The sequence below is a fragment of the Lygodium microphyllum genome, chromosome 9 (genome assembly GCF_053477565.2).
Source record: "Lygodium microphyllum isolate KBCC chromosome 9, Lygodium_microphyllum_v1.1.10, whole genome shotgun sequence".
In the NCBI taxonomy this organism is placed as follows: Eukaryota; Viridiplantae; Streptophyta; class Polypodiopsida; order Schizaeales; family Lygodiaceae; genus Lygodium; species Lygodium microphyllum.
This window is the reverse complement of record NC_141143.1, coordinates 138,688,793-138,711,594: the sequence shown is the minus strand read 5'-3', so window position 1 is coordinate 138,711,594 and position 22,802 is coordinate 138,688,793. Positions and strand designations below refer to the sequence as shown.

The 22,802-nt window shown below is 42.5% G+C and overlaps 1 protein-coding gene across 4 annotated transcripts in view; it reads right to left on the bottom strand.

Annotated features, from left to right (window-relative positions):
- Positions 1 to 4,371: 4,371 nt before the first annotated feature.
- LOC148031634 (DNA polymerase delta catalytic subunit-like) overlaps positions 4,372 to 22,802 on the bottom strand; it is a 261,645-nt gene continuing 243,214 nt past the window's right edge. For 2 of the 4 annotated variants that reach the window (XM_087685223.1, XM_087685224.1), the window contains 2 exons: positions 7,139 to 7,293; positions 4,374 to 4,906 (listed from right to left, as the gene is read on the bottom strand). In XM_087685223.1, the coding sequence (XP_087541349.1) occupies positions 4,606 to 4,906; positions 7,139 to 7,293 (456 nt within the window). In that variant the 3' untranslated portion in view covers positions 4,374 to 4,605. Of the gene's footprint in view, positions 4,907 to 7,138; positions 7,294 to 22,802 lie in introns of all 4 variants that reach the window. The other 2 variants (XM_087685221.1, XM_087685222.1) reach the window with 2 other exon arrangements.

Sequence of the window (22,802 nt, the reverse complement as noted above, 5' to 3'; positions counted from 1 at the left end):
ATCATTCCCCAAAAATGGTTTTAGGGTGCAACCTGCAGATGTAAAAATCCCTCAAAGTAGCAGATCTACCATTGAGGGCGTGAGTGGTGTCTCATATATTGTTGGATACTGCTTGGTTGATCATCTCCAAGGTGGGCTTTCTTCAAGCATTTTACTTTTTTCAGCTGTTACATGAATCACTAGCACTTTCTCGGGGATGAACTATCAAAGAATTTCTCATAGCATTAGATTAGACACCCTTTCCAAGGAAATGTTATATGTATGACAGAGTTCACAGAAAATATTTGGAGCTGACAGATCACTTGACACAAAAGATCAGTTTTTCATGAACATTGCTTACTATTACCTCAATCCACAAGGCAGCCAGACAACACTTATCCATTCATCTCTTCTGTTATAGCAAGCAACTTTGATCCAAATCCATAAGGCAGCCAGCCAACTCTTATCCTGTTTATAATCCGCCAAGCATTTGATACAACTCATGTGTTCATGTCCAAATTAGTGTAAATGAAATCACATTTGCAAGTTTGATAACAAGTATACTTCCATTAGCCAGCTGGTGTGAGCGAGAAACCTAGTTGCGCTTGTACATCGTATGGTACTGTCATTACCGTACGATTTGGTACATATCTGTACGAAATCATATGAAAGGCAGGCCTTTCCCAGCCACCGTGTCTCCCTGCATTCCTATGCATGGCACTTTAGGGGGGTGGGATTGGATACTTCAGCCCACCCCCTTTTCCAACTATGCACTCCTCCCCCAGCCCCCCTTGGATTCCATCCAACTGGCAGCCCTATTTGATCGTTGATCCCTCTTTGACAGTTTGACCCTTTGCTCATCTACAAAAGGTGCTCCTCTCCTCCATGCTTCCACACCAATTCAGCAAGCATTTGCCATTCTCAACTCAATCTCTTGGATCTTTGCATTGATTTGTGATTCGTGAAGCTCTAGCTTCTCACTCTCTCCTCTTTCCCGCATCCTATCAAGGCTCAAGGCTCAAGCATCCCCTCTCTCTCACTCTTGCTCTTTCAACTTTACCCCAACCCTCTCCCTCTCTTTCAAATTTCAAGTTTCAAGAGTCAACGCTCAAGCATCTTACTCTCCCTCCCTCCCTCTCTACCTTGGGCCTCTCCATCCATCATTGGCACCATGACTCGTGAGAAGCACAAGGCCTTCAATTTGCACGTGATCCATGTGGAGAGGGACACAAAGAAGTCCAACTCCCACCATTGGACATGCAAGTATTGCAGGAAGTGCTATACAAGTGGTGCAACCTAGCTTCTCCAATATCTTTCCAAGATGGGGGGGGCAAGTTACTCCATGCAACGAAATCCCTCAAAACATCATGGATGAGATTCTCGCCAAGATGAGAGAGGGATCCACAAGAGGAGGAAGTGGCGTATCGGCACCAACTCCTATGTGTACTAATGAGGAAACATTAAATGTGGATGTATTTTCAACCAATGTGGGAGAGACCTCTACCATTGTTGGTGGGGTCTCCACATTTGCATCCGGCTTCGGCAAAAGACAAATAGTGGAGGCTCATGTAGCACTGGAGAGAGAATCCTCTCCGAAGCTCCCGATCATGTACATGGATCAGTCGCCGTGAACATTGAAATTGCATGCACGATGATTGAGTGCAATTTTGCATTCAATATCCTAAAGCAAGAGTAATGGAAGAAGATGGTAACAAGCCATTGCCAATGTGGGTCCATGTGAAGGATGGACCGGTGCCACATACAACGACATGAGGACAAAAAAGATTGATGAAGAAAAGAAGAGGATTGCACGCATGGTGATTGGGTGCAATTTTGCATTCAATGTTCTAAAGCAAGAGCAATGGAAGAAGATGGTAAAAGCCATTGCCAATGTGGGCCCATGTAAAGGATGGACTAGTGCCACATATAATGACACGAGGACCAAAAAGATTGATGAAGAGAAAGAGAGGATTGATAGATATCGGAAAGAGGGGAAGGAAAACGACGAGTACATTTATGTACCGCCACATTCAGCAAGCTATCATTGAGGTATACATTGCCTTTTAAGTTTGTTTCACTTTCTTTCATTATCATTTATGCATAACTATCTATCTCCCTATTTTCTCTAATATCTATCTCAATTCTCTATTTCCCCCAAACCTCGGTCTCTCTTGATTCTTGAATCTTAAAACTTGAAAGCTCAACTCTCTCTCTCTCTCTCTCTCTCTCTCTCTAACCTCCAAGTATTGTTACTTGTAATTTGTGGTTGTAGGTGGGCCCCTTGAATGTGGCGCAAGTTGGTATCGACAATGCATCGAATTGTTGGCGCATGGGCCATTTGCTTGAGGCTGAGTTTTCCACGATTGTGTAGACTCCATGTGCAAGTGATTATTTGGACTTGCTCATGGAGAACATTGGAAAGCTCAAGTGGGTGAAGAGGGTGATTTGCAAAGCTATATCAGTTGTTATTTTCTTCATGGTAAAGGTAAAGGTGCTTGCAATGTATCGTGAACATAGCACACTCGAGTTGAAGAAGCCTTCTTCGACTCGGTTTGCTTACATGTGGTTGTTACTCGAGTACCTTTATAAGGTGCGGTTTCCCTTGTGTCTTTATGAGGTGCGGTCCGTCAGACAGTGGTGTCAAATCTATGGAATAAGTGGGATGAGCATGAGATAGAGGCGGCCAAAGCCATGCAGCATTTGTACCTTAATGAGTAGTTTTGGCAGAAAGTCCATGTCATTGTCATTGTTGTGACTCCCTTTTATAGGGTGTTATATATGAGTGATTGCGAGGAATCCACCATGGGCCTTCTCATTCACTTCTTTAGAGTAGCATTGGTGGAGGCACGTGCTTGCATGGTGATCACAGACACAGTGTGCACATGTCCTAGAGATAGTAGAGAGGAGATGGGCATGGATGTATAAGCCCATCCATGGTTTTGCCACATTGATATATCCAGCCTACAAGTCGCCGGTGGTTTTGGATGATAGAGAGCTCTGTTCAGACAAGCTTCCTTATTTGACTTGTGTGGTCCTTGTGGATGACCACAATGCAGTGTTGAAGCTAAGATGCTATGCGGATCAGAGAGGATATGTAGCTTTTGCTTCTCCCATTTGTTGGAGGAGAGAATCACTTGTGAAGCCTTTATTTTGATGGCAAAACTTTGGATATACATTTGAGACTCTTCAGTCCTTAGCCACGAGTCCTTAGTCAAGATTGCTCTTTAGATGCAAGTGAGAGAAATTGGAGTGCCTCTTTTCTCACACACATGAAGATTCGCAATCGGCTTAGCACACGATAGTTAGAGCACTAGTCTATTGCCACACTAACATACGCATGATGAGGGCTATGATGAGCACAAGTAGTCCAAAGAAAGTAAATACTTAACCATAAAATTCAAAATTTTCTGTTTTAAACTTTAAAGTTTATACTTTACAATTTAGACTTTAGTATTTACAATCTTATATTCAGTGTAGGTGAATGTTGATACATTCAAGTTGACGGGCGACACTCTTTTTAAGTGTACATTAGGAGGTAAATGAGGAGGAGAAGAAGATTTTTGCAAAGCTCTATAGAGAGCTTATAGTAGTAGATACTCGTGACACTCGCATTCAACGTGCTCATGGGTGAGAAGTTCGAGTAGATGGTAGTAGGGGCATGAACATTCAATGCTCTTCAACGTCGAGGAGGGGTGGTTTAAGTGGCTTGCAAACACATGTAAGGTGGGGCTCTAGTAGCTCACATCTCGTGCCTCATGATGACATCCTGTCTTTGCCTATACAACCAGCACCTAGGGAGCCATCATTTGATGATGGTAACCTCATTAGTGAGGATGAGTATGAGAGTGTCTCATCATCTCATGCCGAGAAGTCATCTTTAGACTCTCTTGATGAGTACTCAAATGGTTTTGATGATGATGATAGTGATGCCTCATTGTAGATCCATAAGTCTCTCTCTTTTTTGTATCTACTATCATTGTATCCACATGCCGCTATAATGCATCATCCATGTACCATGTATGTACTAGACTCTAGTTGTATCCCATGTTGTGCGCAGCCCATACGACTGTGATGGCCACCCTCATGTATTCATCTTATTTTCTAATGAAATGACTATTTCCACTTTAAGCATGTGTTCTTTCATTTAATGATTTATGGTTTTTAAAAGAATCATGTTAAATTTTTTTCTTGCAAATATTGTACCATACCTTATGTAACATATTTTATTGTACCGTACCGTACCTTTTGTACCTGACAACTAGCTGAGAAATATGGGATACGTTTGATCTATATTCTTGTCACAATTAGGGGTTGGATTCATTCAGTTCTTTCAAGTGCTTTTCTTTTTTATGCAATTAAAAATGCAGCTACTTATATTACATAGAAGAATTCTACAATGAAGTACATGTGCTCAACAGTCTAGCTGGAGCTGTCTGAAAATCACAAAACAATCATATATACAAGCCTCTCAAGGTGGTCTGGGGTATGAGGGGGAGAAGTTCTTTCAAGTGCTAATACTATTACTGATCATTTTAGGCAGTAAAAGGAAAGACTGACTTGCTCAACATTGTTTAACTGAACTGTTACAATATTTTAAGTTAACTAGAGCATTTAGGAAATGATCAATCAACAATGAGCACTGTACATATTCTTGCAAGTTAATTCAAGTTTTTCCAAAGAACAATGCAGTTGCTGCAATGGCTGCAAGCTTTCGCAGCGGATATAAAATATAGGGCAGTCTGTGTTTGTGCAAAGGATGGGATTAAAAAGCCCTCCAGAATGACAACAGAAACATTCTGCCTGTCCTGTCAACAGTTTCCTTTCAATTTCTCTCTTCTCAGAAATAAGAGAAATTGCTGTAGCCTGTGGTGCTCCTGTTTCTGAACATTCCTTGCAAAGGGTCTCCTGATTGCCACTAATGCGCTTCCTGGTTAAAAGGGGGGAAAAAGAAGAGCTTAAGCAGAAAATTGACCTAGTAAATAGACAATAAAACATCAGGACATAATAAGAGAAACAGTTGTTAATTGAAGAAACTGTAAGCACATGAGCCTCAAAGAAAGATGTTGCCACAGTAGATTTCCACAATGCTGAATCGTGATGAATGGCTTAATGAAGTTTGAGATATGAAATTGTTCTTAATTGAAAAAACTATAAGCATGTAAGCCCCAAAGAATGATGTCACTACATTAAATTTCCACCATGCAGAATCATAATGAATGGTTTAGGGGAGACAACTAATTGAAATTCGCCTTTGGAGTAGATCTTATGTATGGAGGGGTGATGAGTTCATTCTTACAATCATATTGCTGGTGTATTGTGGACTAACATTATACATCATTATCTCTTCTTTCCCTCTATTGCATGCCTTTATCCCTGCTTTCTCCTTCCAGCCCAAGAGCATTCAGCCCCTGCCCCACCTGACTCTAACCAGCCTTCTCACAGCTTCGTTTCCCTCCTTCACAGCCATTAGCATCCATGTTGACCTGTGTTGCTTCCCCAGCTAGCTCAATCTTTCCCTGGCAGCATTGGCACCTCATCATCAGGAGCAACTCCAGTGACAATTGGGAAACTTGCCTGTTGGAATGTCACTGGTCCTTGATGCTTATTGAGGAAATCACACTCTTCTCCATACTGATGCATTTTCTTGGGTTTGATTCTTCCCTGAAATAGAAACACAGAGGGTCTCTACATTGAATGTGACATCCTGGTGTACCGGATAATCAGCAACCAGCCATCTCTTTGCCCTACGGAATCAGCAGTGACTAGTCCCTTAGGGTAAGGGGTGCTTTCAGGGTTCAGATTCAGACACCCAACAGATAGAGGAGTGTTCTCTTGCAGCACGATTGATCTTTACACATCTGTGGGCTTCTTTGACCTGGGGATTGAGGGTGGGGACTACTCATCCCTGGGTGATGGCATTGCAGTAACACTGTACTTTTCTGCCTAGATGACCATCTTTCAGTGCACTCATCTGAGATTGTGAGTCTCTTTGGGCATGTGATTAAGAGAGGGAGTGATAAAGGGGACCCCCTACAACCCCTCAGTATCACCCCCAATTTCCCTCTTCAATCAGTTCCCTCAACTGTATGCATTTCCCACTGTTCACCAGGGGAGGAGGATGCTTCAAAGCATGGAGTACCCAGACCTCCCTAGAGAATGCTTTGTCTATGGAGGGGAGGAGGATGCTTCAAAGCATGGAGTACCCAGACCTCCCTAGAGAATGCTTTGTCTATGGATTCATGGGCAGCTTAGTGGCAGCGTGCCCTAAGAAACCTTAACCCCAGAACGATGGGATCCACTTTGGGAAAAAAACGGGGGGGGAGGGGGGGGGTTTGTGAATAGAGATACGGCAATGGCCAACTTGACCAACCAATAAGGTCAAACAAGGTGGCCAGACATGCATGACAATATAAAGTCCAAATTGCCAACAATAGCAGCTCAATACACCATGACGATAAGTTGCATCATGTACATCATATAGGCTAAAGCATACTTAACCATGCTCAAATCCACCCACATGAGTATTAAGTAATACATTGAAATATATCATGCTAGTGTAAACACCAAGCCAAATGATTCTCAAGAGATGGCAAGAACATGAATAATACATCCAAATATGTCATGCTACTGTCAAAACCAAGCCAAATGATCCTCAAGAGATAACAAACATGTTCAAAGACGGTGTCATATACATGCAAATGTGCTAACAGGAATGGCTAGCACAGTGCCACGAATGCAAGTCAAGAATGCATCGATTTTTTCCCTAATACAAGTGTTTTTCCAAGCTAAATTGATGTCAAAAACTTTCTCAAAACCTGCTATTAAGTTTGCATATGATGGCAAACTTGCATGATCAAACCAGTCTTTAAAGTTACATACAACTCAAATTTTCAAAGCTGGAAGTGGCTACCAGATCAACTATTTTACAGTGTAAATATGAAAAAGAGCCACATCATATACTCACTTTCAGAAAATGGGGGACTTCAACACATTATCATTACGCATGAAAATTAAACAATCGACAGTTGATCGAATCCATCCCTTTGTTTTTGTTGAGTGGGTTTTAAAAGTCAGATCAGTGTTGCTCAATTTTGTTCCTGATGTGCAACATGTACATTCTTTGTTTGTAATTAGTAGAGTGGCAAAATGCAAAGCATACCTGCAGCTTAAGCATGACGATTGTGATTTGAAGAACTTCCGCATTGACGATTGATTGCCATGGCTTATTTTAGATGCCAAAAAAGGGGAAGAAACATTATGACTTATGTTGAATAAATCATGTATACTGCTATGATCAGCAACGTGCTCTAAGATCTGCAATTTTAAACAAGACATATTACTCACATCTGTACTACAGAAACATGGAATCTTTTGTGCCACGCTAAGAATAACATGCTATTTATAACAACATATTTCAAGCACATGTAAGTTTTTGGGAACATAGACTCTTGAAAGAAAGATGAAGTGACATCAACATCTATTGGATGGCAAAATGACCTAGAAGAACAAAATGATGTACTCAATCAATGCATGGCATGCCTCAAAAGAAGGAAAAAATAAACTAAATGAAAGAAAATGTCATTAACATATACATGAGCTTTGGCTCTCCTACCATCCTACAAGATCCATTATCGGTTTAAAGTGGAGGGACTTGAGCTCCTCTATGATAATAGTTTGCTGAAGCCAATCTCCTTATGAATGCCTAGTAGTATTGAGAGATGATACCTTGGATCCTTAGATAATATCATCGATGCTAATTGGCCCATAGACAAGGCCTCCTAGGTTTGCATAGTGTTGTAGCTCTATATATAGTCACCCCAAATACTATATTAGGTGAAGGTGGTACTGGTGGTTGAGCCGATGCTTGTGCTGCACATGTACGTGTGCACGCATGCACATGCACGCATAGAATGAACCAATCAATTTATCATAGAAGGTTAAGGATAAGAGATGGGTGACTAAGAAAGCACACACGCGCGCACACACATAGAGAATCAACCAATCAATTTATCATAGAAGGTTGAGGATAAGAGATGGGTGATTAAGAAAGAAAATTAAGTATGGTCTTCTCTAGATAGTAAAGCTAAGTGGCCTGATTGGTTCATAGTGACATGGAATGGCCATTTTCTGGTTTCCCATCCCAATTCTATCCTCAAACTGTCCCAATCCTGTCCCCTTGTTAGAGCCCCCTTTGATGGTGAAAAGGAATGGCAATTCTAGTCCCCATCCCCATTCCCATTCCCAAAACCCGTCCCATGTCACTATGGATTGGTTGCTCCAGTTGTGGAGGTCTAAGCTTCCAAGCTTCCCTACCAAGGGAAAGTTTTTTATACGAAGGCTTCTTACACAAGGTCTCTTCATAGGGGATTGACTGCATTGTTGCAAGATCTCCACTAGTAGATGTGTCTCATGTACATGTCATGAGACTCGTCTTTTTATTTCTTGCCTAGTTTCTAGACAAGTCTAGCGTTTCATTTCCTGAGCAGTAGGACACTGGGGCACTTTTTACTCTTGGTTGGAGAGGTTTTTTGACCCAAACTTATGGTATTATTTTGTATGTGCTTATGACACACACTTACGGGCACTTACCGTGTTCGGGTGTGAATACCCCCTACAACCCTAAGTTTTAAGGGTTGTACCTTGTACTTTCAGCTTACACTCTTTCAGTCTATTGCATTGGGTGTCGTGCTTCACTCTCACACTGTCTACTATTTTCCGTGCTAAGCTTCGATCTTGCCGTCCTCTCTCACATTTGGTATCAGAGCATTGGCTTTGCTCAGCTCAGTTGAGGCCCTGTTCAGCTCAGCCCTGCAGTTCTCCTCAGCTCAACTCTGCCTTAGTGTCCAGCACGACTTGCAGCAGCTTGACCAACGCTTTGTCCTTCAGCATTTTGTCCTGCATACGCTAGGCCTGTACCTGCCACGTCAGTCTGCTGTTCACGCCAAACTGCTCTCGCCCCGCTAGTGTGAGCCCACCCACTTGGACTCTGCCGCCTGCCGCCTGGACATCAGGAGCTTGCCTCCTCTGGCCCGCCTGATGCCTGCCCTGTGCTCGTCAACTGCGCTTGAGAACGGCCACCCATCAAACACCACGTCAGCCGTTAGATGATAAACTCCATGCCACTGCTGCGCCGCCTGCCGTCACCAGTCAGCACTACGCTGACCACCCCTCTGACCTGACACGTGCCAGTGGTCAGCGACAACAGCACATCATTACGTCAGGTATTAATTTTTTTTTCCCCTTTCATTCCAAATAAATTTCTGGAAGAGGAGGTTCCTACGCAATAGGCACAACATTCAGAAACGTGTCTGGGACACATTGGATGCAAATTTTTTGGGCATATTCATAAAATTTTTTGGGGCTTTTATGTTTTTTGAGGACATTGGTATATGTATTGCAGCTACATTCATAGAAAGACTGTTTTGAACACATTTGAGACAAGAAATTTTGGGGATTTTGCTGAACACTGATTGCACATTGGACTGCGTGCATTACAGACAGTTTTGACAAAGTGCACCTCTGTACGCTAATTGCAAAAAGTTATTTTCTGCAATATCTGGAAATTTTCAGATTTCCAGTGTGGTCTTGCTTCGACATTGCTCTTTTACTTTTTCTTGGTAATTAATAATCATGGAAAATCAGGGAGGAGATGTCTTCACCTATGTATCCAAAGAGGACAGACTGGATGGAAATAACTATTCACTTGGTCCTTCATGATGAAGAATGTACTTGAGGCTAAAAATCTTTGGGATTATGCCAGTGGAGAAGAAGCTCGACCTGGAGTTGTGGCTCTAACTCCTCCTCCAGGAGGATGTGCACAACAGGCACCTCAGCCTGCTCCACTTTAGTCACTTCCACAAAGGTCAACAGCTTCAAAAGTATGGGACACACGGGATGCACAGGCTTTGTCGTTAATTGCATTGGCAGTTCAGCGGTCAATTGTCCCCCACATTCGTTCAACAGCTTCTTCACAAGAAGCTTAGTTAACTTTGGAGCAAATGTTTGCAGACAAGAATGAGACTCGCATCTCTTTCTTAAAGAAAGAGCTAGAGACATTGAAAATGGATGAAGGTGATTCTATTCAGGATCACTAGAACAAAATTCACGACTTGCGACAGCAACTCATGAATGTTGATGAGTACTATTCAGATGCACAAATGATATCTACCACTTTAAACTCATTACCTCCTTCGTACTTGGTTTTTAATATGGCCTTAAACCTCACCATGAGGATTGCCGCACAGCCAATCACTTTTCTTCAGTTAGTCAGTTTGCTTCTAGAGGAGGAGCAAACAAGAAGAAATAGTGGTGTGGATGCTATAGCCTCTGAGTAGGCTTTTATGGCTAGACAAAAGGGCAAAGGCAGTCAAGTAAAGAATGCTCCGTAGAGTTCTGGAACTTCTGGCACATCACATGCAAATAAAAAACAAGGAGACACGCAAGCCAAAAAGGACAAATACCATTATTGCAAGAAGCCAAGCCACTACATTACTGAGAGCAAAAAGTGTATTGCCAAGGAGAAGAAAAAGGAGTCAGGAATGTATGTTTTTGATGCTCCTTCTACTGCTACTGAGTCCGCGTCTTTTGTTGCAGATAGGGACTATTGTTTTTACACATGCAGTTATGATACCTCTTGGGCAGATCGAGCATTTAGCTCTATTGAGGATGCAGACACTTGGTTTTTTGACAGTGGTGCTTCTAGGCATATTACATCTCGCAGAGATTTATTTGCATCTGTTCATGTAGCTCCAGTTGGCAAGTTTGTACAATGTGCCAACAATGTATCATACCTTGTTCGAGGTATTGGGGAGATTGTGCTCATAGCCATTGATGGTTCTATTCTCCACCTATAGGACGCTTTATTTGTGCCAGGCATAAATAAGAATTTGCTCTCTATTTATTCTTTGGCACGTTGTGGATCGCAGGTCACATTTGATGATGACAGATGCATGGTGAGAGACAAAGAACACATGATTTTGGTCTTGATAAGCACTTTATATCATGGGTTATACGAGTTGGATACTCTTTCAGTTGATTAGTCAGCGTATTTGACATCCACTCTTACTTCTGCTATGATACAGGTAGAGTTATGACATGCTAGGATGGGGCGTGTGAACTTTGACAGCTTGATGCTCTTACAACGTACGCAGATGCTAGATGGATTACCTCTGTTGGAGAGACCTCCTGAGCACTTGTGCGAAGGATGTATTTTGGGAAACATGCATCACTTTTCGTTTCCTCGTGATGTTGCTTTTAGAGCAATAGCTAGGTTGCACTTAGTGCATTCAGATGTATGTGGGCCTATGCAAACAAAGTCATTGGGAGGATGCTACTATTTTGTGACTTTTATTGATGATTTTACTCGATTTTGCTGGGTCTAGTCTTTGGTAAAAAAGTCAGAAGTATATGATGCATTCTTGGCTTTTATTGCACTTGTTGAAAATCAGTCTGGTTGTAAAATTAAGACTCTTCGTTTGGACTGAGGGGGGGAATACATGTCCTCTATGTTGAATTCTTTTTTGAAGCAGAAGGGCATTGTTCATAAGTACACTATTGCTTATACTCCACAGTAGAATGGGGTTGCAGAGAGGAAGAATCGGTCACTCATGGAGATGGCCAGATGTATGCTGAAGGCAAAGAGCTTGCCTCACAGTTTTTGGATGGAAGCAGTCATGTGTGCTTGACATGTTTTGAACGGATGCCCCACCAAAGCTTTGAAGAAAATTACACCTTTTGAGGCTTGGAATAGCCAGAAACCTTCTATTGGACACTTTTGTATCTTTGGGTGCCTTGCATATGTACATATTCCAAAGGTACTCGAAAAAAGTTGAATAACAAGGCTGTTAAATGCATTTTTGTGGGATATAGCAGTGAGAGCAAAGGCTACAGACTCTATGATCCTGTTTCTAAGAAGGTGTTTGTCAATAGGGATGTACTATTTGATGAAAAATCAGAATTGTCCTTGGCTGGTTTAGACACATATCAGGCTGCCCGTGATGTATTTGAAGGGCTGCTGCCCATTACATTTGGTGATTCAGCTGGAGTTTCAGCAAGTGAACCCAATGTTCACCCAACTGCTCCTTTGGAAAATGCAGAAAATCAGCCATTGGCTGATCTGAATATTCAACAAAGTGCTGAAACTGAAATTCAGTAAGAGCTTATGCACAGTCAGGAGGCAAGACAAATGCCTAGATGGTATTTACAGACTATGAAAGATAGTCATCTGGATACACCCATGGCTGGTCGTACTAAAAGGCAAGTTCGCATGCATGATACTGCACACACCATGGAGTTCGTTATGGCAGCAAACACCGTTGATGATGAGGAGCTTGAATGTTTTGAGAATGCACAACAGAGTGTGCATTGGATGGCAGCAATGAAAGCTGAATTGGATTCTATCACTGAGAATCAAACATGGGATTTGGTGTCTTTGCCATTTGGGAAGAAAGCCATTGAAACAAAATGGGTCTACAAGCTAAAACGGAATGCAGATGGATCCATTGACAAATATAAGGCAAGGCTTGTAGCCAAAGGCTGTGCACAAAATAAAGGCATTGACTATGAGGAGACATTTTCTCCTACTTCTTGCATGACGACCATCAGGTCTATGGTTGCTTTGGCTGCTCATTATGGATGGACTATGCATCAGTTGGATATTAAAACTGGATTTCTACACGGGGAACTTCATGAGGAAGTATATGCACAGCAACCCATTGGTTTTGTAGTTGAGGGCTCGGAACACTTGGTTTGCAAGTTGAACAAAGCTTTATTTGGCTTGAAACAAGCTCCTAGAGCTTGGTATGTAAAAATAGATGCTTTTTTGCTTAGCCAAGGGTTCATAAACATTTGAGTCTAATCTTTATGTATGTAAAGAGGGGGGATCCATGCTGATCATTTGTCTTTATGTTGATGATCTCTTGCTTACAGGGACACATGCTGATGAGATTTCAGCATATTAAACAAAATTTGCAGCAAACTTTTGACATGTCAAACTTGGGGTCTTTGCATTATTACTTGGGCATTTAGTTCATACATGATGCTAGAGATATTGGGTTATCACAGTCAAGATACATTGGTAAACTTCTTGAGAAGTTTGTCTTATAGGATTTCAAGCCAGTCTGTACACCAATGGAGCCTGGACTAAAGCTGCCATTACATGATGACAGTGATTTGTTTGATATACACACATATGCTCTAGCAGTTGGATGTCTTATTTACTTATGCAACATTAGGCCAGACATACAGTTTGCAGTTTCAGCCCTGAGCAGATATATGCATTAGCCACGCATGTCACATTGGCAAGCTGTTAAGCGTGTCTTGCGTTACTTGCAAGGTACTAGATCTCTTGGATTGCATTACGCCAAGGGGAGACCACTGCAGTTACATGCTTACAGTGATTTTGATTGGGTTGGTGATTATGATTCATGTCACTCCTCTAGCGGCAATTGTTTATTTCTTGGCTCGTCTTGCATATCTTGGCTTAGCAAGAAACAGTCCACTATTGCCACATCGTCATGTGAAGCTGAATACAAGGCAGCTTTCACTACCATAGTTGAATGCGTATGGATTAGATGCTTGCTAACTGATCTGGATGTATCTATTACGGAGCCTACTCCTTTGTTCACTGACAGTCAGAGTGCCATTGTAGTGGCACGGAACCCAGTGTTTCATGCATGCATGAAACACATTGAGATACATTATCACTTTGTCAGAGAGAGGCTATATGCACGTGATATCAGCCTTGTCTATTGTCCTACCACCAGTAATGTGGCAGGCATCTTCACCAAAGCTCTTCCTTGTGAAAAATTTGAAGCATTTCGCCATGCTTTAAATTTGATCTCCTTTGGTGGCGGATGATCCTTGTACTCTTGATCACTCTTCACTCTAGGGGGGTTTGTTAGGTATTTCACTCACACCTCACTTACGCCTACGCTCACATAGGAGTGTCGGTGATCAATAGGACACTGGGGCACTTTTTACTCCCGATCGGAGAGGTTTTTTCCCCTAGACTTATGGTATTTGCTTGTAAGTGGAACTCTACTTCCTCTGCTTGGGTTATAGCCGCATCTATATCCACTAGAGGAACACTACTCAATTGCACTTGGATATTAAAGTCCAATGCATGCAAGAAGTATTGCAATTGGGCAGCACGTGGAATAGGGATAGAGGCTTGCAACTTGTGAAAGACCTCTTTGATCTTCTTAGGATAGGCTTGAGTATTTTCATGAGTCTCCTGACATGTCATATTTAGAACACGTAGCCAATACTATCCACCTCTTTCAGGGGAAAATTCTCTATGAAAGGCTACAATAAATAGGTTGATTGTGGTTATGGTGCCCACTTCTTCTAAGCTGTGATACCACATTGTGGCCCTCTCTTTTAGGGTCATGTTGAAGAACATCAAAAGATGTTTCTCGTCTTGAATTTGATAATTAAACATAAGTTTCAGAAACTAGCTTTTGTATGTGCTTATGATACACTTACGGGCACTTACCATGTTCAGGTGTGAATACCCCCTACAACCCTAAGGTTTAAGGGTTGTATCTTGTACTTTCAGCTTACACTATTATTGCATTGGGTGTCATGCTTCACTCTCACACTGTCTACTGTTTTGTGTGTTGAGCTTCGATCTTGCCGTCCTCTCTCACAGATTTGAGGGTGATTTTCAAATCATAGATGATGTCTTACCACCCGTTTAATGGCTTTGATGATTCAGAGGATGAGCGTTTTCATCATTCCTTTGAAGGGCAGCGAGATTATTGCAAAGACTATCACGAAAAGCGTATGGAGGTACCACTCAACAATGACTGCGAAGAACGGCAGTCACCAAGCTTGTTTATGCGGGAGCCCTCTCCTCCCCATTCTCTCCATATTTCTCAGAAGGCCTGTTCTACTAGCCTCAAGATGCCTCCTATGGCACCTTCAATGCAGGTGCCCGTACTTCCTTCTTTGCCCAAAGAGGACCATGGTTCCAACTATTCATTGTGGTCATGTGTGCGATGGAGTGCATTCTCGACACCTTTGACCTTTGGGAGTTTGCTTCCCATCTAGTATCCCATCCGGTTGAGCATCCCAAAGTGGGATTAACATTGGATCATGCAATCCTATGGGATTGGCTCAACTCTTGAGCTAGATCTTTTCTTTTCGTGAGGTTAATAGATTTTGTCCTACTACATGTTCATAGATTGAAGACTGCAGCGAAGATCTGGAAGAAGCTAGTGTCTCTCTACCATAAGAAGATGTTTACCCACCGCATATCCCTTGAGAAGAAGCTTCGATACTCAATGTCGATGATTCTCCTTCCGTGAAGGACCACATCAACAAATTGGAGGACATGAAAGATGACCTTGCATCTCTTGGATAGACTATAACTTCCAAGAACATGGCCATGATTCTTTTGACTCAACTGCCATCTCCAAAGTTTTATATATTCTATATCAATCTTCTGACTTTGAGGTCTTGAGATACTCTTCTTTGGGAGGACCTTGCCTGCTAGTCTTGGAGTATGACAAGTGGCTTAGAGATATAGGTGCTAGTGGATCTGACCCCACGAAGGCTTTTACCATAGGTTCGGAGGGGCCGGGGGGGGGGGGGGGGGGGAAGCCTAAGGCCAAGAACCAAGAGGACAAGAAGGATGATTCAAAATATTCCAAGAAGAAGCCTAAGTGCTCCCATTGTAGCAAGGGCACGCATTTAGATAAGTGTTGGCAAAAGTACCCCTGTTTGAAGCCCAAGGAGGGGTCCAAGGATTCAAAGGCTACACTTGCTACCACTGAGTTCATCTTTGTCACATGTTCGAGGTGAAGGATACAACTCTTGCTTCTTCTTCCAAGGAGAAGCCTTAGCTTGTGGTCCTTGGATAGTGGACTCTCTTCCCACATAACTTACCGCCACGATTGGCTTTAGAACATGAGATCTAGAGTGTAATCCGTCATCATTGGTAACACCTCTTCCACCCTTGTACAAGGAGTGGGGAACATTTCCCTATATTGAATTAGCATACTTCTTTGGCCAAAGCCTTTTATGTACCAGATTTGGGTTTTGATCTCTTGTCTGTTTGCCGTCTTATACGGCTAGGTACCCTAGTCATTTTCACCTAAGATGCAATCACTATGGAGGATGCATCTACTGGAGTTGCTCTTTGGATAGGTACATAAGAGGGTGGACTTTACACACTCACGGCCCTTGTTGTGTGGTCTTCTCATGAGCTTGGACTGCTTTGGCATGCTCGCTATGGGCATCTCAACCTTGAGGCTGTTACACAGAATTCTTGGAAGAAGTTGGAGGGACTTTCATATTTTCCTCCTATTCACACTCTTTGCTCTAGTTGCTTAAGGGGCAAGCAGCATAGACAACCTCATCCATAGGTTTCTACTCAAAGGGCTTTGATACTACTTGAGTTGGTTCAAATCCACCTTTGTGGATTTGTGGGCATGGCCTCCCTTGAGAAGACCAAGTATCTCATGCTGATTGTTGATGACTTTAGCCGTTATATATGGCCCTACTTCTTGGAGTACAAGAGCGAGGCATATTCCCACTTATGTGAGTGGAATGTGTTTGTGGAAATGCAAACCTTTTTCAAAGCTCGCGGTGTATAAGCATGACATAGTGGCAAGTTTTGTTCTAATATACTTTCTCAGTTTTGTAGGGATCACAGTATTTGAGTAGAGTATTTCCATCTAAACACAACATCTGAGAATAGCATGGTGGGGCGTTGCGAATCGGACTATGCTTGAAATGGCCCAATTAGTGTTGGAGCATAGGAGTCTCCTCCATTCCCTTTGGGGTGACTCTGTAGCTACCACGGTACATATCCGCAATGTTAGAATTTGCTAATTTTGGGTAGTGCCCATGTAGTTCGTGCGGAATGGACACTTAAAATAAGTATCAATATAGTGTGTGTAGTCCTAGTATCCTTCGACATCAAAGTTGCGACACTAGGGACTATAGTAAGTTAGCCTCACTCTAGGTAGTTGGTGGAAAGCTAGTTAGGTCAACTCATGAATTAATATCATTTTGTACTTTCACTCTATCTTTCAGTTTAGCAAGTACACACTACTTACTCTCTTGCTTTAGCTCAGTCATTGTCACTCTCATTTTTCTCCCCTCCATAGCTAGTGCATTTCTCACATTTGGTATCATTGCAGCTTCTGCATGGGTTTCATTGAACTACCATCCAACGGTGCCACTTCGCCTAAGATCCTGTTGCCACCAGCCTTCATACGTGCGACAGAGAGAAGGAAAAGCTGTGAGCTACTTCGCTTAGCTAAGATCTTGTTGAAGCTATTGCCTCTAGTTTGAGAAGTGCCGCCGAGCTCACATTGTTGCCACCCAATCACCTGGTTGAAGCTAGCTCTGCCTACTTTGACTGCAGCTATCACTGCCTTAGTCTACTAGTGCTTCTACACTTGTACGCCACACTCGTCACCTGTATATAGGCAGCGCTAGCATTGCCAAAACCACTAGTCTCTTGGTTGCTCCTGTTGCTACATTTGCCAATTAAGTTGCTGCTTAGCACTCATTGCGCCGGTCATAGCCTCCACTTCCTGCACTTCTTCTCGCACTGCCCACTCTCTCTTCATTGTAGCGCCCATGTTGCCTAGTGCCACTCATCATCTCCTCTACTATTCTTGCACTTTGTCCGCCTACATAGAGGAACCACCACATGCTTCCCTATTGGCTCCAACACTGTGCTTTGCTAGCGCTAGCCTTGCCTAGTACCATGCTGTGCCAATGCTTGAAATCCCCACTTGCAACGCCCCTGGTTGTAAGCCCAGTGCCTACAAGGTACCATTGCCAACGTCACCTTCTCAACCACCACTTGCCTTATGCTGAGTAGTAGCTATCATCACTACCATGGAGACCACGCCCAAGGGTCCCAAGCACTATGTGCGCTTACCAAGCAGCCCAAAATTTGGGGCTTTTGCTCGAATTGGCTTCCAATGCACGAATTGACATTGGGAAAGCTGACATTACACAATTTCTTCCATATTTGAGCAACAAATTTGGGGCTTTTTGATCTAGAGGCCCCAACATGCATTATGAGGCCGATTCCAATAGTTGGTTATTGTTGGCACGCGTCCCAAGGCAATATTTCAATAGAAATTTAAATTATAAGATATACATTTTTTCAATTTCTTTGAAATTTTGTGAAGAAATTTGGAGCTTTTACTTGATACTGTAAGAACAAGAAGAGATCGAAGCTCAATTGAGAGTGGAGTAGACAGTGTAGAGTGTGAGAGCATGATACCCAATGCAATCATTTGAAGTATAAGGTACAAGTACAAAGCACAACACTAAAACTTTAGGGATGTAAGAGGGTGTTCACACCCAAAGTGTGTGAAACACGATAAGTGCCTAAAACTCTGTAATATAGCAACATAAAATAAAAGGAATGAATATGGGGGAAAAAACTCTCGTACAAAGAGTAAAAAGTATCCCAGTGTCCTACTGAAGATCACCGACACTCCTCTATGAGCATAGGCGTGAGTCAAATCCAACAAACCCCCTTGGAGTGAAAAGTGATTAAGATATAAGGGTCATCCACCAAAGGAGATTAAATTTAAAGCATTGCAAAATGCTTTAAATTTGTCAGGAGGAAAAGATTTGGTGAAAATGTTTGCCACATTATTGGTGTTAGGACAGTAGACATGGCTAATATCACCTGTATGTAGCCTCTCTCTGACAAAGTGATACTAGATCTCAATGTGTTTCGTGCATGTATGAAACATTGGATTCCATGCCACTGCAATGGCACTCTGACTGCCAGTGTGAACAAAGGAGTAGACTTTGTGACAGATACATCCAAGTCAGCTAACAAGCGTCTAAGCCATACGCATTCAACTGTGGTAATGAAAGCTGCCTTGTATTCAGCTTCACATAACGATGTGGCAATAGTGGATTGTTTCTTGCTAAGCCAAGAGATGCAAGATGAGTCAAGAAAGAAACAATTGCCGCCAGTGGTGTGACGAGAATCATAATCACCAGTCCAATTAGAATCACTATAAGCACTAAGTGCAGTGGTCCCCCCTTGACAAGCATAAAGCAATCCAAGAGTCCTAGTATTCAGCAAGTAACATTAAACATGCTTGACAGCTTGCCAATGTGACATGTGTGGCTGATGCATATATTTGCTCAGGGCTGAAATTGCAAACTATCATTGTTTTTGAGTTTGTTGTAGCACTTTCTACTGCATATCATGCATTTTAAAATATTGCAACACTTCTCATTGCTATTGCAAGAATGTAGGTTGTTGTTTCAAGAATTCATGTTACAAGAATTTATGTTTCTGCAATCCACCTTGCCCTAGCTATGCAAAAGCTCTTAATGCAATCAGGAATGTAAAGGATAGACTCCAATGAGCTGTTTATGAATCCTTGGCTGAGTAAAAAGGCATCAATCTTTGCATATCAAGCTCCAAGAGCTTGTTTCAAACCATATAAAGCCCTTTTCAGCTTATAGACCAAGTGTTCAGATCCCTCAACTGCAAAACCAATGGGCTGATGTACATACACTTCTTCTTGAAGTTTTCCATGTAAAAATGTAGTTTTTATATCAAGCTAATGCACAGTCCATCCATAAAGGGCAGCCAAAGCAACCATAGACCTAATGATAGTCATGCGGGAGGTAGGAGCAAATGTCTCCTCATAGTCAATGCCTTTCTTCTGTGCGTAGCCCTTGGCCACAAGCTTGGCTTTATATTTGCCAATGGATCCATTTGCATTCCTTTTGAGCTTACAGACCCACTTTGTACCAATGGATTTCTTTCCAAAAGGCAAAGACACTAAATCCCATGTTTGATTCTATATGATGAAATCAAACTTAGCTTGCATTGCTGCCATCCAATGCACACTATGTTGTGCATCCTCAAAACATTCAGGCTCCTCATCATCAAATGTATCTGTTGTCATAACAAACTCCATGGTATGTGTACCATCATGCATACAAGCTTGCCTTCTAGTACGACCAGCAATAGGAGCATCTAAATGACTATCTTTCATTCTTTGTAAATACCATCTAGGCATTTGTCTAGCCTCCTGACTGTGTACAAGCTCTTGCTAAATTTCAAATTCAGCACCTTGCTGAATATTCAGATCAGCCATGGGCTAACAAATCTCTATGATATGTGATGTGCCTAGAAGCACCACTATCAAAAAACCGTGTGCCCGCATTCTCAGTAGAGCTAATTGCTATATTAGCCCAAGAAGAGGTATAATTACATGTGTAAAAACAATAGTCCTTGTTTGCAACAAAGGCCGCATACTTAGTAGCAGTAGAAGGTGCATCAGACATAGACATCCCTGACGACTCCTCCTTGGCTATGTGCTTTCTACATTTAGTGATGTAGTGGCCTGGCTTCTTGCAATAGTGGCATTTTCCCTTCTTGGCATGCGTGCCCCCTATTTCTTCTTGCTCTATGAAGTACCTAAAGTCTCAGAGCTCTGTGGAGCATTCTTTGCTTGGCTACCCTTGCCCTTCTGCCTTGTCATAAAAGTCTGCTCAAAGGCTATAACATCCACACCACTATTTTTTCGTGTCTGCTCTTTCTCTAAGAGCAAATTGATCAGCTGAAGGAAATTAAGTGGTTGTGGGGAAATCCTCATGGTGAGGTTTAAGGCCGTATGAAAGGCCAAGTACGAGGGCAGCAATGAATTCAAGGTAGTAGATATCATCTGCGAATTTGAGTAATGCTCATCTACATTCATAAGCTGCTTACGCAAGTCCTGAATTTTATTTATATGATCATGCATAGAATCACCCTCATCCATCTTCACTGTCTCAAGCTCTTTCTTTAAGAAAGAGATACATGTCTCATTCTTGCTAGAAAACATCTACTCTAAGGTCAACCATGCTTCTTGTGAAGAAGCTGCAAATTGAATGTGAGGGATGATAGACCGTTGAATTGCCAATGCAATCAATGACAAAGCCTGTGCATCCTGTGTATCCCATGCCTTTTGTGCTGCTAATCTTTGAGGAAGTGGCTGAGCTGGAGTAGGTTGAATAGGCTGAGTTGCCCGTTGTCCATGTCCTCCTAGAGGAGGAGTAGTAGGAGCCACAACTCTGGGCCTAACTTCTTCACCATTGACATAATCCCAAAGGTTCTTCGCAATCATAAAGGACCAGAGGGAATAGTTGCTACCATCCAACCTATCCGCCTTGGATACGTAAGTAAATACATCACCTTCCTGATTTGCCATGATAAATGATGCTGATCAGAGAGAAAAAGAGCAATGTCTCAAGTTGGACCAATCTGGAAATCTCAGAATTTCCAGAAATTACAGCAAGTACTTTGCTGTAATTAGCAAATTTAAGCACATTGTCAAAACTGTCTGAAATGCACGCTGTCCAAGGTGCAATTAATGTTCAGCAGCACTGAAAATGCAAAAGCCCTATATATATATATATTTTGGGTCCCAAAATGCACAAAATCAGTCTATTTCAGACTGTCAGAGATGCATGTGTGTCAATCAATCACTGAGCTGACTACAAAAGCCCCAAATGTTTGGCCCAAAATGCATAAAATCTCTGCTGTAATCGTGTCCCAGACATGGGCCGAAACTGAGAATGCCTGCCTGCACAAGAAGCCCCTTCCCGAGAAGTGAATTTGAATTAAAAATTGATTTAAAAAAAAAACGTTTTACCTCTGATTCTGAGCTGTGGTGGCAGACCTCGCGGTGCAGGTAGCAGCTGGAGGTTGAGAGCTGGGCTGGCAGGTGTAGCTTAGGCGGACTTGGCAGGCTGGTTGGTGGCATAGAGGCCAAACAGGTGGCGCGAGGCAGGCGGCAAGCCTAGAGCAGGCGGGTGGCACTTGTCGGAGCTGTTGGAGTAGGTCGCAGGTGGCTATTGGCGGGCAGGTGTGCACTAGGAGTAGGGCACTTCAGGCAGGCGGCTGCATTGGAGATAGGTGGCACTCACTGATTGGTGATGGGATAGAGGGTGGCACTCACTGATTGGTGATGGGATAGAAGGCGGCGCTTTGACTGGCACCGCCTGTAGGAAATGGACAGGGGACAGATGTGCTATTGCAGGCCAGGTGAGAACTCTACTTGGTGGGGTAGGCTGGCATGTTGTGATAGGGCGGATGAGGCACTGCAATTGGCAGCTTGCTTGTAGCTTTGTTGGTGACGGTGGAGCTGCTAACAATGGCAAAGGAGCTGGAGACGATGGCTCTGAGGTCAGCTAAGCTGAGACTCAGCTCTGATACCAAATGTAAGAACAGTAAGAGATAGAAGCCTAGCTGAGAGTGGAGTAGACAGTGTAGAGTGTGAGAGCACGACACCCAATGCAATAATTTGAAGTGCAAGGTGCAAATACAAAGTACAATCCTTAAACCTTAGGGTTGTAAGAGAGTGTTTACACCCGAAGTGTGTTAAACACGATAAGTTTCAAACTGTGTAACATAGGCACATAAAATAAAATAAATAAATTTGGGGGAGAAAACCTCTCGTATGGAGAGTAAAAAGTACCCACTGTTCTACTGAAGATCACTGACACTCCTCTATGAGCGTAGGTGTCAGTCAACAAACCCAACATACACGCATTCCAAGGTAGATAATAGGTGGTACAGTAGTATTAACTTGGTTTGATAGTCAGATTTGACAGTAAATTTTAGGACTTTTCAATCTTTTTTGGGCATGCATATTGAGGCAAGTGTGGTTCAATAGTGCATTGCTGTAATTTGCAAGCTGAGTGTTGACTTATGCAACATGGGGCACACTTGGAAAGTTTTGTGATAGTTTGGAACTTGCACTCTAATCTCGTGTGGGGATTTTTGGTACTCAGCAGAGTACATTCTATACTTTAGCGTTGAAGTATTTGGCTAC